Genomic DNA, 17,416 nt, shown 5'->3' with positions numbered 1-17,416 from the left:
CCACACCTCCTTTCACACCTTGTGTATGTGATTATGCACATGAACAATAGTGGGTCACAACCATCTCCAGGTGACTATGCCCACTGGGGTTTAAATACCTGGGTTTCCCCACCAGAGGTGAAACGTCTTCAAGTCCAATCGCCCTTTTTGCTCCAGAGACGACTATGACCCGGATGCTGAGAACCTACACAGATATATTGTCATTGCCTGTTTTACTTTCTGCATTTGGCTGATTCAGAAAATCAGTTTCTTCAGAAATGACATATTTTCAAAGCAGCTTCTGAAAACGATGACATTTTCACATTGTCGCACCACATTTCTGTGGTGGTCTGTTAAACTTTGCAGCATGTCAACAACTGATCAAAGAAAAACACAAATTCAAACATGTCAGTCTGCAGAAGTGAACTCATAAGAAATGAATGCGGAAAATACTGCAAAAATGCTCACTTATATAGAGCAGTGAACACAAAGAAAAGCTGCAGTCAGGAAAGTGCACAGACAAGGTCTTCAGGCAATGTTTCACTTTGGAAAAGAGCAGTTTCCATTTTCAGAGCACTTCAAGCAATCACTGCCCTTAGGATCCGCCGTGGGCATTTAGAATTTTCTTTCTCCAGCTCGCAACATTAAAATCTTCAAACAAACCAAACTGTTCCTTGAAAAACTTCCAGGACAAAAAGTTGATAATAAACAAACACCACCAAGGTGGGTGTCTTCTTTCCACACCATCCATCAATGCTCTATACCAAGGGGTCACACAGGGCTAAAGCCATTTCTTCCACCAGGTGCTGCAGAAGAGTTCACTGTGTCTACATCTGGTTGTACCAACTTAATTTGAGAGCTGCGAACACACTGACATCCCTAAGCTTTCAATCCCACAAGCAAAAATTAAAACCCAAATTTAAACAAATCACAGGTTCCTTTGAAGATACCTGTACTGCAATAAAAAACTGTCTCCAAGAAACATATTTGTACAGTTCTCTTTCTGTGCTCAGTGACCTGTCAAGACTCTACCCATCTTATTAAACTGAAACAAACATGGTGAAGTTAAATGTCACATCTGCTATAAAATAATTTAAAGAATTTGTCAAAATGATAAACCCTTTTTTCAAATTTCATCTTCATATTTATTTTTGTTTTGTTTTACTTTCAAGGTTCATTTTGTACAAAGCTTGTCACATGGACAATGATTGTGTGCGATCTTGCATGGCAGTTCTAGTATCTCTAATTTCAGTGCAGCTCTTCAAGTCGCTCAGAGTAGCAGAGCTTTAGGCTTTACCTCAAATACCCCACTGACCTGCCAACAGGCTTTTAGAGTTAAGCTGAGAAAATTCCAGCATCACTCTAACAGGCACCACTAAAACAACTTAACCTTTAAATGTGCCCTTATCAAATATGAATATATAGACATGCATTCATAAATAAGGCTCAGGCTAAGTCCACACAGACATGAGTATTTTTTTAAAATGAGGATTTTCATTTTCATTTTGAAAACTATCTCTGTCCACATGAAAAAAAAAAAAAGTTGCCTACAGTCTGTCATCAAAATGGTGTACAAAGGCACACACCTTTGCTTGTCCACAGAAAATTCAATTCAATTCAATTCAGCTCAGTTCAATTCAATTGTATCTATATAGGGCTTTATATTGTAAGGTAAATACCCTACAATAATACAGAGAAAACCCCAACAATCAAGAAAAGGAGTCTCTGATCTTCATGCTGGAAGGAGTCTTTCAAAAGCTCAGATTTCAGTGGCCTAAAACACTGAAAAGGCCAAAACCCAAAAAGCTGGAAAGGGCCTATTTCACAAAACAGTTTTTCCTGTAGTGGCATTTCTGCTTATCTGTAAAAACCTATCATCAAACAGTGACTCTAATAGAACCTGTAATTGATTACTTTGTCTCATACAATGAATAAGCAGCTTCCAAAGAAAAAGAAGAAATATATGTATAGATGATTGATAACTGTCATAGTAAAATTAGCAGAGAGGAGGAAAAAGAGAATTTGTTTACTTAATTTTGTCTGAAAGTTACTCCTGCGCAGCGTTTACTGTGTTCACCCTTTGTGTAGCTAGTTCTTCAGTTCATCCTAATTACCTCCGCCAAGGAAGTTACGTTTTCGGTTGCGTTGGTTTGTTTGTCTGTCTGTCTGTCTGTCTGTGTGTTTGTTTGTTTGTCAGCAGGATTACTCCAAAGGTTATGAACAGATTTCGATGAAAATTTGTGGAGTGGTTGGAAATGACAAGAGGAAGAAGTGATAAAATTTTGGCGGTGATCTGGATCATGATCTGGATCCAGGAATTTTTTTAAGGATTCTTCACTATTGAGGGATAGGGGTTATTGTTGTCTGGGAAAGATGAAAGATTATGTCACAGTATTTAGATAAACGTATTATAGCGTCAGTGACCCTATGGCCTTGGCTGAGGTTTGCGCTCTCTGAGTGCTTCTAGTTTGAAAATATTTTCATTGCAGAAAATCGCTGACTATGTGCAGGTCCCATAAGATTGCTACTGTATTTAATGTGCTTTTGAATTCTTAAATTAAGAAGAATAACATTTTAACATTTTATTTTGACACTGGGACATATAAATGACAGATGTTGAGAAATGCTTCCTCAGATCAGTTTTAGGAGTGAACAGTAAGTATTAATTATGTATATACCATTTTTATCTATGGGATATCATTTGGGAAGCCAACTGAGTAATTGTGTAATAGTGAAGTGGGTCCCATTTTCAATGCATTTACTTTTTAGAAGCAGTAAAACACTGTCAGCAGATTGAAATGTTGATTGATATGGTAATGCAAATGTATAGTTATGTCGGGCTGTGATGGGGGATTCACAGTGATAAATTTGAAAAGGAAACATTTTTGATCATCATTCATCCTTTGATATACATGATCCCACTGGAGGTTTTCCTCATGTTGAAAGTGGGCGATGGACAGCAGTCAGTAGGCACTTCTGCAGCCGTCTCAATACTAGACTGGTATGACTTAGAGGAGGAGGTCCTTCTGGTCATGGAGAGACCAGTCCCATGTGTAAGCCTGATGAGCTATATGGAGAACAATGGTGGACCCCTGGAGGAGGATGCTGCTAAGGTAATATAGTCCAGCCCAGAGAAGCTCCACAGAGCTTGTTTGATAGTTGCCACACTGCCGGGAATCAGTCCCTTCTTCAGCTCTGACTGTCCTCTTTGTGTTTCAGAACATCATGAAGCAGCTGGTGGATGCAGCCTTAACAATGCACGCCAAAGGTGTCTTCCACCGTGACATCAAGACCGAAAACCTGCTCCTTGAAACCGGCTCCAATGACCCTTGAGTGCGGGTCATAGACTTTGGATGTGGCTGCCTGGTACAGGCACTCCATCTTCTCTGGTATGACGTCTGGCTTCTGCTCTTCATTCAGTGATTACTCTGCGGAGTGATGATTTTGACTTCAGTCTGAGCCTGTTCCTCATCCTTCCTTTCTGTCTGTGCATTGCAGGAACCGTAGAGTACGCCCCTCCAGAGTTTTTCAAAGGCAGGAGGTTTGAGGCTGCAGCCACCACAGTCTGGCAGCTGGGCGCGCTGCTTTATGAATGCTGAAAGGAGTGGATCAATTTAGCACCTCTAAATTCCTCCACAGGAAAAGACCTTTCAACAAAGACCTACCCAAAGGTGAGACATTGGTAGAATAGCTGTGTTTTGGTGCTGACAGTGCATTAACATTTTGCTTACAAGTTCCAAAAGATTGCTGCAGTTTCCATCCTGATCTTTGCTTTGTTTTCTGTCCTCTCTCTAATCAGACTGCCAGAATTTTTTGAAGCAGTGTTTAGCTCGAAACCCAAAACAGCGGGCCACCTTGGAGCAGATTCAGCTGCACCCCTGGCTGCAGAATCAAGTTCAGTTCACACCTTAAACACTTGCCAAGATGCCTGGACTTTAATCTTTCTTTTATTTCTTTATTTACTTACTTAACCCTTTTTTTGTTTGTTTATTTACTTTTGTTAAATTAATTACTTTATAGTTACCAGTTGCAGCAGATGACTGCCCCTCACTGAGCCTGGTTCTGCCGGAGGTTTCTTTCTTTTAAAAGGGAGTTTTCCTTCCCACTGTTGCCAAGAACTTGCTCATAGGGGGTCGTTTTGACAGTTAGTTATTATTAGTTATTCTTGTTTATATTCTTTTCATTGTTTTGTTATTGTTATTACTATTGTTGTTCTTCTTATTATTATTATTAACCTTGGTCAAAGACTACATAACTTGGCTCAAATTTGGACTATAGAAAAAAAACAAAAAAACAAGTTGGCTCGAACTTTCTTGATATGAGTTTTATTTTTGAGCTTTGTCTTGTTCTTTATTTTATTGTTGTAATGCTGTTGTTTTGTTAAATTGTTTCCACCTGTTAAGGTCAGTAGCCTTGACAACTGTTACTTAAAACAATACACGTGTAAACAAATGTTACCTGTTCACCTCTCTAAAGCCCCATTTCCTCATGTTATTTCCCATGTTGTTGAGCTTTGTCTTTAGTGTTTTTGCTGTTTTTGGTCTGATTGATTCCACCTGTTAAGGTCAGTGGCCTTGACAGCTTTTACTTAAAACAGCACAAATGTAAATGAATAAATTACTTTTAGCACAGAATGGACCACAGGCCACAGGGAGGTTGGAGTAACATGTTGGCAAGACAGGGGTAGAAATGCTCAATATAATGTCACTTAATTTGAGTCACTAGTTACCTGCAGCTAAGGTAACTGGTGCTGTCCTAGATTAAATCTGTAGGGTTTTTACCTTACAGTATACAGTGCCATGAGACAGGATTTGTTGACTGCTAACTGATGCTATATGAATAAAACCGAATAGATCTAAAGAAGGTGTTCCTGGAATTTGGGTTTATTAGCACAGGACAAATAGATATCCACAGCCCTCTCAGGCTGATGGGACTTTGTGCATATCTGACACACCAGCGGCATCTGACAGAGTATTTAATGAGGAGGGATTTGACAAACTTAGAGATAAAAGTGCATTTGCTGCATTTGTTTTGTTGGCTCTTGCTTTTCAAAGACAATGAGGAGCAAACAATGTGCAAAGCACCATAAGAAGTGTGTGTTCTGATGAAGACTTTAAACAACTGCTAAGTGAATCTGTGTCCATGCTTGGAGGTCTTGTGTCTGTTTTCTATGAAGATAAAAACATCATGAAGTAACATACATGCCTGTGTTTTAATGCATGAGCGAAGCAAACGAGTGCCACAGGCGCTAGATTTAAAAATTACTCACAAAGCATCGTTGCCCTTTAGAGAGTTTCTAAAGTTGAAACCTGCTAGGAGTGGGGAGGAGAACTTTTTAAAGGCTTCAACATTTCTTTAGAAAAGGAAAGCCAAAATGTCAGAAAGACAGAGTGCATCCACGCTGCACAGAAACAAATGCTCTGCCAATTTTTAACCTTCAAGTGTGGAAATAAAATATTTGCAGTTCACATTATCCAGTTAATTCATATCCATCATTATGAGCACGATCCAATAATCACAAAATACAACAGAATCATGGTGAATGCTCAGAGCTGTCAGTTTGATTTAAGGTGCTGCCAGTTGGCTTTGAGAGAACAATGAGTTCAGTCTTTTTAAAAAACTAGTTTATACATTTAGTGGCTGATAGAGATGGTCAGTGAGGATATACATCTCCCACCCTGTGTGAAAACACTACAGCAGAAACGGATGTTTCCCAACTGGAAAAAGGTGAACAGGGATGACTTATGTCTGTTTTAACCATCTAGGAGCTGAGAGATCACACAGACAAATAGAGCACTTTCACTCTCATATTGTGATGCATTTCATTTCATTTACATGGAATGCCCACTGAATTAGATCGCGAATACAAGCGGCAGAAATGAGTTTCCTTCGAAGGGTGGCTGGCCTCTCCCTTAGAGATAAGGTGAGGAGTGCGGCCATCCGGGAGGGGCTCAGAGTAGAGCCGCTGCTCCTCCACATCGAAAGGAGCCAGTTGAGGTGGCTCGGGCATCTGATTAGGATGCCTCCTGGCCGCCTCCTGGGTGAGGTGTTCCGGGCATGTCCCACCGGGAAGAGGCCCCGTGGTAGACCCAGGACACGCTGGAGAGATTATGTATCTCGGCTGGCCTGGGAACGCCTTGGGGTCCCTCCGGATGAGCTGGAGGAGGTGGCTGGGGAGAGGGAAGCTTGGGCTTCTCTGCTTAGGCTTCTGCCCCCGCGACCCGGCCCCGGATAAGCGGAAGAAAATGGATGGATGGATGGATGGATGGATGGCCCACTGAATTTTTTCAAGAATTTTTAACATTCACCTTTTTAATGGCTAACAGGGATAAAAAAAAAATAGGTAGTTGGAAAGCACTTGGAACCACATGATTGTGATTTACCAGGACTCTTTACAGAACAGAGTCTTATTGTTACAGCTAAGTGTGATTTTCCTACTTAGACAAAATAAAATATATTCTGTAATAATAGCTATTGCCTTAAACCTTTAGCAACAAGCCCATAACACTTCCACGGTGTTTTTAGTGGTTACATGGTACTTGTGATGACATGTACACACAGATGAAGTGAACAGTTTAAACAGTAAACTCTTAGGTATATTTTAAAGTGGATAATTAAAATTTTGGATAGTTTAAAATACAAGTTCAAGCTATTTTTTATATAATTTGAGCTTAAAATTTTGGGACACTATTTTGGATATTTTCTTCCAATGACACACAGGGGAAAGATCATGTGCAGATGTGCGCATGCACAAATCCCTTCCATCCGACCCTTTCCTTTTCTACAAAGTGTTCAAGGTTGCAGGTTATGAAGGTTATTTCATTCCCCCCTTTTCTTCTGGCCCCCTTTTAATCTTGAATTAAATGTGAAGCCTTGAGAATGAGCTGCTTTCAGTTTTTTTATGTGACAAATGAACCATTCAAAAAAGAGGGTGTAACTGAAAAAATAAAATAAAATAGTTGGATGTTTTTAGAAGAAAACGAGAAAGGAGGAACAAATTGGAGGGAGAGCAGAAAAATGAGGGGTAACTTTGGTGATCACAAAAATGCCAAGCCTGACTGCTGCTTCATTATATATATATATATATATATATATATATATATATATATATATATATATATATATATATATTTATTTATTTTTTTTTTTTAAGTTGAAAATGAGGAGAGGGAAAAGAGGCTGGGGTCCACATGGAGACGGGGATTCTGGGTTAAAAGAAAGATGACAGACTCATTTTTGTCTCAGTTTGGGCTTGGCAAATTCAACTCTAATATGCTCAGCCCGTAACCAACATGCAGCCTGCAGTCACATGCACATTTTAATGCATTGGAGATTTCTGGTATGCCACATATTGCATGGGATATCATTACTCCTGTGGTAATGATGGCAGTTGACTGTCATCATTATCATGTTGGTGCGACGTGCAGCAGAAGCTGCTCAGTGCTTGTTTCTGACATGCAGTCCTTTCATGTGCTGGGAGGAAGCTCTGACATCTGAGATCTAAGCAACATGCATCTAAGACTGGGACTGCTGATTGTGATAGATAATTACAATCAAAGCATAAAACTCAAAGCTACCTTTGGAAACTGGGTATCAGTTTACCTTAATATTTTTTTGCGGCCTGAAAAAAAAAATCCTGAAATGATCAACTGATTTAATTTACCAATCTCATTGTAATGGATCATGTTAACACAGTTTTGCCACAAACACCAACTGCAACCAAGGTGGAATCAAACCCAGGCCTCTAGATATTATTCCGTTTATGAGGCAGCATGCTAACCACCACACCACCATGCTGCCCACACACAAAAGTGTCTATTTAAACTGAACTGGTGACCTATGACCTATGTTTTTATTGTGTTTTTATATGACTTATATAATTGTTATTTAATGACAGTACCTTTTACAGTTACTCTCAGTTTTCGCTTATTAAACTATTTAATCCTTTAACAGCGATGCCAGTTTTAACTATTTTTGGGCCTGAGCACCATGTGCTAAACTTAAATCAAAATAAACCATCAACATGTCATCTGTTTTAAGGTTAGCGCATATCTAAAAGCAATATTTATTTGACTTTCATCATATAAATTATTAGAAATTAGATGAGATTTTACTGCAACACTACAACAACAGATATGACAAATAATTAATCCACTGTGTCATATTGATCATACTGACGTTAGCATTTAGCCCAGAGCTGCCCGTATGCCACAAGCATGGCTATATATATATATATATATATATATATATATATATATATATATATATATATATATATATATATATATATATATATGTGTATATATATATATATATATATATATATATATATATATATATATATATATATATATATATCTATATATATATATATATATATATATATGTATATATATATATATATATATATATATATATATATATATATATATATATATATGTGTATATATATATATATATATATATATATATATATATATATATATATATATAAATAGGAAATAAGAACAGCAAACAACACTAATAATCTGACCTGGCTTTCCATTCCTAGTTTTAATACTGTCTTAATACTGACACATTTCACTAAGTGCTATAAAGGTATTGAAGGTTACTCTGCCATACACTGACACGTAATCACAGGTAGCCTTTTCAACCTCTTTGTGGTTCATTTCATTCAGATTTTGCTTCAATTTTTCTTTGGATGGAACGTTTATCAAAACACTCAAGAGCTGAAGGCAGAGCTGCCTTTCTGCAGGAAGTTGAGGGAGAGGAGGAGGAGGCGGTGGGTATGCTGAGCATGCTCAGTAAAGCATTGGGCCTAGAACGATGCTCTGCCGACCTTGAGGGTGTCATATCGATCGATCAGCAGTGTGTGCGTATGAGAGAAAGAGAGAGGGAGAGAAAGATGGAGGCGTGCAACTCCACCAAACAAGGAGAAAACTGAAACCTGCACTAATGATGAATCATTGATAAGTGGACAAGAGAAGACTTTTCTTTTCATCTCCGTCTTTCTACCAGTTTTCCTTATTCTCTTTGGCCTGCTCTGGGCAAGTTTTTTTTTTTCTTACTCACTTATTCCTGTCAAATGTCAGATTTAACATTTACTTTCTCACCTGTCTCCAACTTTCCCCACATAACATTTAGTTTTTTACTTTTAATCAGTTGTTTTTGTTTTTTTTTTGTTTGTTTGTTTCTTCCTGTCTAGCCATTTCTGTCTTGCTCTTTTTACAAAACTGTGGCTTATATTGTAATTCTCTCCCTACCGGTGCACTTACATGTTGCTAGGTTTGTTCCTCTTTCAGAGCTCTGCATTTAGTTTTGGGGGGTCGTTATGTGTAATTTTGTGAAACCTGTTACACTTTCAATTGGCCAATTTAAGCCAGCGTGTTCTTGCTCTCCCTCAAATTTTCTGGGTCTAAATCTTGTGGCAAAGTAGGACTCATCCAGGATATAGCTCCAATCTTTATTCCAAGAAATGCAGCCCTTAGTGTGGTATTATGGAACCACACTCTGGAAACAGAACACACAATTAGCCTCCAAAAACCTTGTTTGCTTTCTCTCTGGGGCTGTATTGATCAGGCAGGTTTAGTCTTATTTGGGAGCAGGTTAGATCCTAAATGATACTGACAAGTACCACGGAAACTAAAACAGTGGGATAAATTTCACAGTTTAGTGTCTCTGTCTTAAATCCAAATAGCAAAATGATCGTGTAACCTTTATAGAGCTAATCAGTTGTGTTGTTTCTGATCTTTCTGACTTAGCAGACACTCTCCCGTCCAGAAACGATGTTACGGTTACGCTAGATAACATACCATTACTGTTCTTAATATTTAGTACCGCCCACTTCAAATGTATCAGTACATGGAGTTGGGTCAACTGGGAAAATTTGTTTTAATGGTTGAATGTTATACTTCATTATTGTCAGACTTGTCCAGTCTATAAATTTGGTTATAAAAATGTGAATTCAGTTTGTTATTTGCCTAATAAATGACACTCTATATATATATATATATATATATATATATATATATATATATATATACATATATAAATACTAACAAATATCAAGCATTTTCCTTGATATTTGTATCGAGCTTGAAATTCTAGTATTGTGCCTATCCTAATCATTAGGCTTCTGAAGGAACCCACATGCTTTAACTCTCTGTCTCATGCTTTCGCCCTACCCACACAAATTTAATGACATTTCACGGAAGCATCAAAGCCAGTCCATCAAGAAAAAGTACTTAGAAGTTGTGCTTTTTTTATGCACTCAGGACTAAGTCTGAATCTTTTCCATATTTCAGCATCAGCATTGGCCAATAAAAATCATAAAGCCTAAAAGCCACTGTTCTGCATTTAATTAATGGAGGTGTGCACGCACAAACTGCCCAAAATCTCAAAATGCTTTCAATATGTAAAAATGTCCCTCATTCACGAATATTACAGATAAAAAAAATCCTTGAAAATACATTTAAAAGAATTAGTGCAATCTGGATTTTAATAAAGCATTATGGGGATAAAGCTAAGTCTGATGCATCCAGATTATTACATACAGCTTTCATGCAGCAGCAGGAGCCATGTGAGTATCGCCAAAGCTAAAATGGGCATAGCTTCAATAATTAGATTAATATTAGATAATAAATTATCCACAATATGAAAACAAACGCGTTCAAATTATAACAGGAAATGTTGTTAAATGGATTATTCTGCATGCCACTGCTGCTGGCGCATGTATACCTGTGAACCTACGGCAACCTGTACATTAAGCAGTACATACGCCTGTGTGCCAACACAAGAATACAAACAACTATACACAGTAAATAAACTCATCCTGTTACTGTCAAGAAGCAGTGAGGAGATCATGCGAGGAAACCTGTACCAAATGTCCATGTGTTATTGATGAGAGAGGAGCAGAATAATGCAGTCGGTATAAATAATGTAAACCAGCTTCAGCTTTTTTACTCAGCTATCAAAAAGAGATGGTCAGCAAATCATCCAAGCTCAGTGAGGCGAGCCGTGATTTTTCACTGCACACCTGCTCAGTGTGGTACAAGGCCAGACACACCCTCTTCACACTTTCTGATCACAAGTTCACCATCAGCAGTAGCAATAACTGTGCTCATATGGGGCTGATTATGATTTAAATATTTTGCCATGACAAAGCACTGTTTGTTTTAGATTAGTACTGCTAGTGAGTTGCCATCAGCAGTTGTGTTTCTGTTGTTGAGATTAACTTCAGTGGCAGAAAATATGCAGGGATTTCAAACAAACAGCAGTTATGCGGGCTCCATGCTTCTGTGGATTACTCGCAGCTGTTGAATCCCCTGTCTTAACTCTGTTGTTCATACTGATGCAGGCCTCTTCAAATTTCTCTCTCCATAAACTCACTGGAGTATGAGCTTGCTGCAGGGCACATACATCTGTATATCTACATGTATGTGGAACATGCACGGAAAGAGGAAGGTGGAAAGGGGAAAGAGGATGAAGACTCGAGGGGCGCAATCAGAGGACAAAAGTGTAATGTGACCCAATCTCCTGCACAGGATGCAAAAATGCTTAGATGTTCAAGAAAATGCACACACACACACACACACACACACACACACACACACACACACACACACACACACACACACAAATATATACTGTATATATGATACCAAGACACTAGGGAGCTCATTTCCTTCACAGCAACCTTATTTAACTCTCCTGGAAAAACAAGAAATCCCACATACACACACACAGACACGCACACACATACACACAAGCACATACACAAACACACATACACACAATGTGTATACGTTTGCTCCTTCTGTCCCACATCTCTCCTTCTCTGGGGCCCCATAAATCAATCACTGTCAAAATACAGCACTTCAACAGTGCAACTGAGAGTCGCACACATAAATGTGCACACACTTGGCAATGCACATCTAATAACTCTGTGACTACATTTGCATTCACTTTTTGGTTTGCTAATTTGAATGTAAAATGTGGACCTACACTGCATCAAACGGTAATGGCTCGAGCAGTGCCAAGAAATTATTTATTCCTAAAACAAACTTATCTTTAAAAAGCAAAAAAGCAAAAAAAAAAAAAAAAAAAAAAAAGGAATTCATGGATTGTCTGTCCTGAATGTATAATTTTTTTCCCTTTTCTCAAACTGAATGAAATTTTACTGAATGAAAGACTCAGAAAAATGTGTCTATCATTTCAGAATTACAGATGAATGCGACTGATTATGGTTATATAGCTACACACTGAACATGTCTGCACTAAAAAGAGACATGACCACTGTTACATGTACAGTGTGCAAAATTGAAAGACTGTTGTTCAGTGATTATTGTTAGTTTACAAGACGAAAGACAAAATCTGAGCCAAGCATCAACATGAGAAAAGCAAAGACAAATCTGCTGTAGTAAGTCAGAATGGTAAATACCAAAGGAGGAAATAGATTAGTGACACTTGTAGCCAATGCAGAAGTCACTTGTTCTAAACATACAAAAACAATCTGGCAAAAAAGATAGATGGTGTGTGTATGAGTGTGCGTGTGGAGGCTTCAGCAGTGGCTACAGTACTGAAGTAGTTTCACATCAACAGGACAAAGACTACAGGAGTTCATTTTAGTCTACATGCGTGTTATGCACCAGCAGAACTGAGACCCAGAGAAACGTAATCACAACAGCAGCTGTTTCCATCAGAAACGGAAGAATTCATGGATACATGATTACCTGCATATAAAATTATTTTCATTTTGTGTTATTCAAAGTTCATGTTTGAGGAAAACAAGCTCTCCCACCTGCCAAATCCCTCCAATTAATGACAGGTTATGTTCTTCGTGTATCCATGAAGCTGTCCATGTTAAAATAAAACCTCCTGATCCCTCTCCCACAAATGCTGGATGCCACCACTGGAAATCAGAGCAAGTCTTACCTTTGATGCCAAACTTGGAGTTTCCTCCAAATTTGAGAATAACCAGCATTAGAAGGAAACCAGTGAAGGCTACAGCAGCGATGCCCACCACCACGTACACCTGTACAATGAGAAATCAGGGTTATAAATCTACCGCAGAGTTGAGCAAACACACTGACAGCTACACAAAGCCAAATGCCAAACCCACCACAACAAAAGGTATAGGCCACAGGCTGTGTTTATATCACTGTTCAAGAAAGGCAGATTTTCTTAAGGACTGCTTTATCTTCAATGTGTTGGGTTCATTCAATTACGCATAACATAAAAATAGAGCCAGCTCAGGTGTTTCTAGACAGGAAACACAAATAAATGAAAGAGAAACAGGCACAAACCATAAATAACTTGCAGTGGCAATCAGGAAAACCATAGAGGTGTAGGAAAACAGTGAGAAGTGACTTACAGCGACTCTGTCCTGATCCACAGGAGGGGCATCTATTGATGCAGGAGAGAGAGAAATCAGAGAGGAAGAGGCAGTCAGGAAGTGATTTGAGGGCAAGTGAAGGAGTGTTTTTTACTCCACATCATACAAAGATATCTTTTCAATCCATACTATAGGATTTACTGGCCATCTGAAGCATAAAATTGTCTATGTGTTCTAACATGCAGTAAGCTAAAATATTAAAGTTTCTTTTTCATCATCATCATCTTCTTCTTACAGCTGCTCCCTTTAGGAGTCGCACAGCAGATCATCTGCCTTCTCTGATTCCCACTATCCCTCCTCCATACATGTCCAAACCATCTCAGCCTTGGCTCTCTAACTTTGTCTCCAAAGCACTCAACCTGAGCGGTCCCTCCGATGTACTCATTTCTAATCTGGTCTATTCTGGTCACTCCCAATGAAAAACATCTTCAGCTCTGCCACTTCCAGCTCAGCCTCCTGTCTTTTTGTCAGTGCCACCATGAAGAAGAGAGCACATACATCATACACAATGATGTATGTGCTCTCTTCTTCACCTCTCTGTCAACTGTCCGTTGCTATGGATGGCTGACCCCAGGTATTTAAATCTATCTATATAGCTATGCTTTTCAAAAAAGCCCCTTTTGCAACAGCACACCAAGAGTAGCATTTTACAGAAGTATTTGACTGTGTGGAAGCAAGTCCAACATGAGGTCAGATTTAAAAAAAAAATAATTTTTTCTGGGGGGGTGGGGGTTGTAGCTCTATATAGCTCTGTTAAATTTAGAGAACTTCACAGTCCAGTCTCATTATCCAGGATAGTCTTCATCAGTCATATTGATCTGACCTCTTCCTCAAAGCCTTTTTTGTTGCCATACAGACAATTACCTTAAAAAATAGAAACAATTAAGCACAAATTGCTTGTCCATGTGAGCAAAGCAAGTGAAGTTTTACTTAATTTACTGACTTAATACAAAACCAACTGATCAAATATCACAAAGTGACAGCTGCTGCCATTAAATTTGACTTGTTTTTGCATGTTTGTTTGTTTTATAGCTCTCAAATTTGGTAGAAGATGTGCACAAATGGAAAAACTAGACTAAAAAAAAAAAAAAAAAAAAAAAAAAAAACTAGACTAAATAATTCATTTGGTTGTGTTGCTTGTCGATAAGAGTGAGCAAACAAAAGACATGGCAGTACCTGTGGGTATATCTGCTGCACAGAGGAGGTATAGGAGAAAGAAACAAACAACAATTAGGTCTCAAACAAAAACTTATTTCAACTTTAAGACATGCACTTCTTAAATATTGTTGTCAATCACACCTGTTCCATGAGTTTGTTTCAAAAACATAAAAATAAAACATGCACACACCCTAGGTGTATGAGTATGTAACCCCTGAACAACTTGAGAGGAAGACGGGGAACAAGAGATGAAGATTTCTAAAAATGTATTTTATGTTTAGCAATGTCATTAGGGGCTAAAGTGGGTCAGAACTTTAACCAGGATTCTGGTACCTTCAATTAATGAGTAATTAAATCTGGTTGGCAGTTTACTACACAATGCTGTCAAGTGATTTCAGTCTTCTGAAGTGGTCTTTTTAGCTGATGCCACAGAGACAGCTAAGTCTCACCCCTGTGATGCATCCACAGTTCAGATGTAAAATTATGTTCGAGGTACCTGATCTAGCTAGCGCTACAGAAGTGGAGTGAGCGTAATCGGAGTAATGTTTTTGAAGTGGAAGGTAATTTAAAATTAAGCATTTCGAACAGTTCAGTATGTTTGACACACAAACTGTTTCTGTGCAGTTTGAGACATATAATTTGTCTCCTAGCTAAGGGCAGAGTGGCTGTATTTCCCGGGGAAGAAATAAAATGCTAATGTGTGATAATTTTACTCTCTGAGATGGAGAACAATGTAAGATAGCGAGGACATGAGAGGAAAATGAGAGATTATTTTCTAAGGCAATGACTGCTCAACAAGTGTCATTTGATAAACTAGAAATTTAAAGCTTACATGTAATTTTTTTAAATTCAACTTAGAGTTTGTTAATCAGATCTTGGATCTGTACATGACCTGATGATGAAGTTATCTGAATGTTTCAAATTCTAAAATGTTTGTGAACGCAAATTAATTGATGGTAATCATTCAAAGTTTATACTAGACAGTAAGTGCAGGTAGGTAAGTGCTGGGTAGTCTGCTGTGTTGGTCCAGTTTACAGTGATGAGTTGACTATGTTGGACATGTGCAGGTCAGACTGTGGTATCCTTGGACGCTGTTAGGTTGGGTCCTAAAGATAGAAAGATCGTGGTGGAAGTACAACTACCAGCAGAGAAGTTTTTGAAATCTTAAACTGCTGCCTTGCTACACCTGAACTTAGGTTTCCCGCACCTACCAAATCCCACTTTAACCCCTGGATGTTGCTGAATATTAAACATAAAAAGCACTGATCTAAAACTGGACATGTTTCATTTAAGAGATTTGCACTTTTAAAAAAGAGAGAGAGAAATATCACTGACCATAATAGTAAGGATCCGTATCCGTTGCTGTAAAAGAATAAGAAGTTACATTGATGAAATCTGTTTCACACAACCAACATTCTCCATCACCATAAAATATCTCACTCCTCATGTGTGTGTGACAAAATAATGCCTTATGTACCTTTTCTGTCTCTGTCAAACACATATGTAACTATATGTGGACACAGAATAAAAGCATCAGCTAGATTTTTTTCCTTTCAGATGCTCCACCTTAATTACCAATGATTGCAGATTTAAAACAGAACACTGCTGGTGTAGCATTCCTTTATCTGATTTCATGCCAACAACTACCCCTCATTATAAATCAATGCACATAACCCAGATGGCAAAATATACACAGTCTGCATCAATACTTGAAGTGTGAAACAGAATCATGGTGAATCAGGATGGTGATTGAGAAGTATATGAAAGAGTCTATTTGTGGTAATAATCAAAAGCATTTCCTATTTATTGAACAGAGGTATATGACAGCTATCAGTGGGTTATAATTCCGCAAAGACATATGAAAGATTTTCCTCCCGCGAGTAACAGTAACTGTAAGAGGGGATTTCTTAAGGTTTGCCTTACGATTAAAGGGCTGTAAGACAATTTTAAAAAAAACACGCAGTACAGACTAAGAGAAGTTTGGAAGTATTATCAATATACAATTTATAAAAATGTCAAAAATGCAGTCTGCTGTATGTTGTACTGAAAAAAAAGTTTTGCACTTAACTAGTTTTGCACTATTTGTCACAGAAATACCATTCAAATATGAAAACAGCCAGCTCATTTATTCTCTCTTCTCATGGATATTATTCCAAAATGTAACAATTAATGCACGCAAAAAATAATAACTTCAGTGGGTGGAATATTTGGCACTAGAGTGGATTATTTTGGAAAATTTTATCTCTAACCCACTCCTTAGCTCACGTTTTCAATTTCCAGGCATCATTGTATGACTAAAAATTTGGAAAATGTGTCTTCTCTCAAACAATGTCTTTCTCAGTGCCAGTAGACTTCTACTCTTTGACCTGGAGGCATCTGAATGAGATTAGTGCCATCTATCTGCCCATAGAGATCCATTATATTTTGATCTTGGATTTTTGGAGTAAAGCTGAAGCTACCCCTTTTGGGGGGTCTACACTGGGAACAAAAAAACCCCCAAAAAAACAGAACAACTTTTTGGGACTCTCACAATTTTTACACATCATGAAATCAATTTAGAATCAGAATCAGAATCAGAAGGTTTTTATTGCCATATGGGTGAACAGGTTCACAGCATTAGGAAATTGCTGCGGTACTTCGTGCTTACAGAAAAAAACAAATAAGACCAACCAAGATGGCGCCGCGAATGGATGCCCTGGTACTTCGGTGCGCTCTGTTTTGTTTGTTTTTGTGCGTTATTTCTGTGTCTGGACACTCTTCTGGGTATTCTTACACCAGAGAAGAGCTTTTCAACATTAGGTCCACAACACAATTATTTAGACACAATTATTCAGTGTTCCTGACTCTGTTACAGTTATGGGAGTCACAGCTTCAAATGTGTTACAG

At 38.2% G+C, this 17,416-nt stretch overlaps 1 protein-coding gene across 1 annotated transcript in view; it reads right to left on the bottom strand.

Annotated features, from left to right (window-relative positions):
* ntrk2a (neurotrophic tyrosine kinase, receptor, type 2a) overlaps positions 1-17,416 on the bottom strand; it is a 104,003-nt gene that overhangs the window by 71,843 nt on the left and 14,744 nt on the right. Inside the window, exons 6-9 of the mRNA XM_030738185.1 lie at positions 15,866-15,892; positions 14,549-14,560; positions 13,352-13,383; positions 12,913-13,012 (exon numbers count right to left, since the gene is read on the bottom strand). Of these exons, the coding sequence (XP_030594045.1) occupies positions 12,913-13,012; positions 13,352-13,383; positions 14,549-14,560; positions 15,866-15,892 (171 nt within the window). The remainder of the gene's footprint in view (positions 1-12,912; positions 13,013-13,351; positions 13,384-14,548; positions 14,561-15,865; positions 15,893-17,416) is intronic.

This window comes from Archocentrus centrarchus, chromosome 9 (assembly GCF_007364275.1).
Source record: "Archocentrus centrarchus isolate MPI-CPG fArcCen1 chromosome 9, fArcCen1, whole genome shotgun sequence".
Lineage (NCBI taxonomy): Eukaryota > Metazoa > Chordata > Actinopteri > Cichliformes > Cichlidae > Archocentrus > Archocentrus centrarchus.
This window is presented reverse-complemented; position numbering and strand designations above follow the sequence as displayed.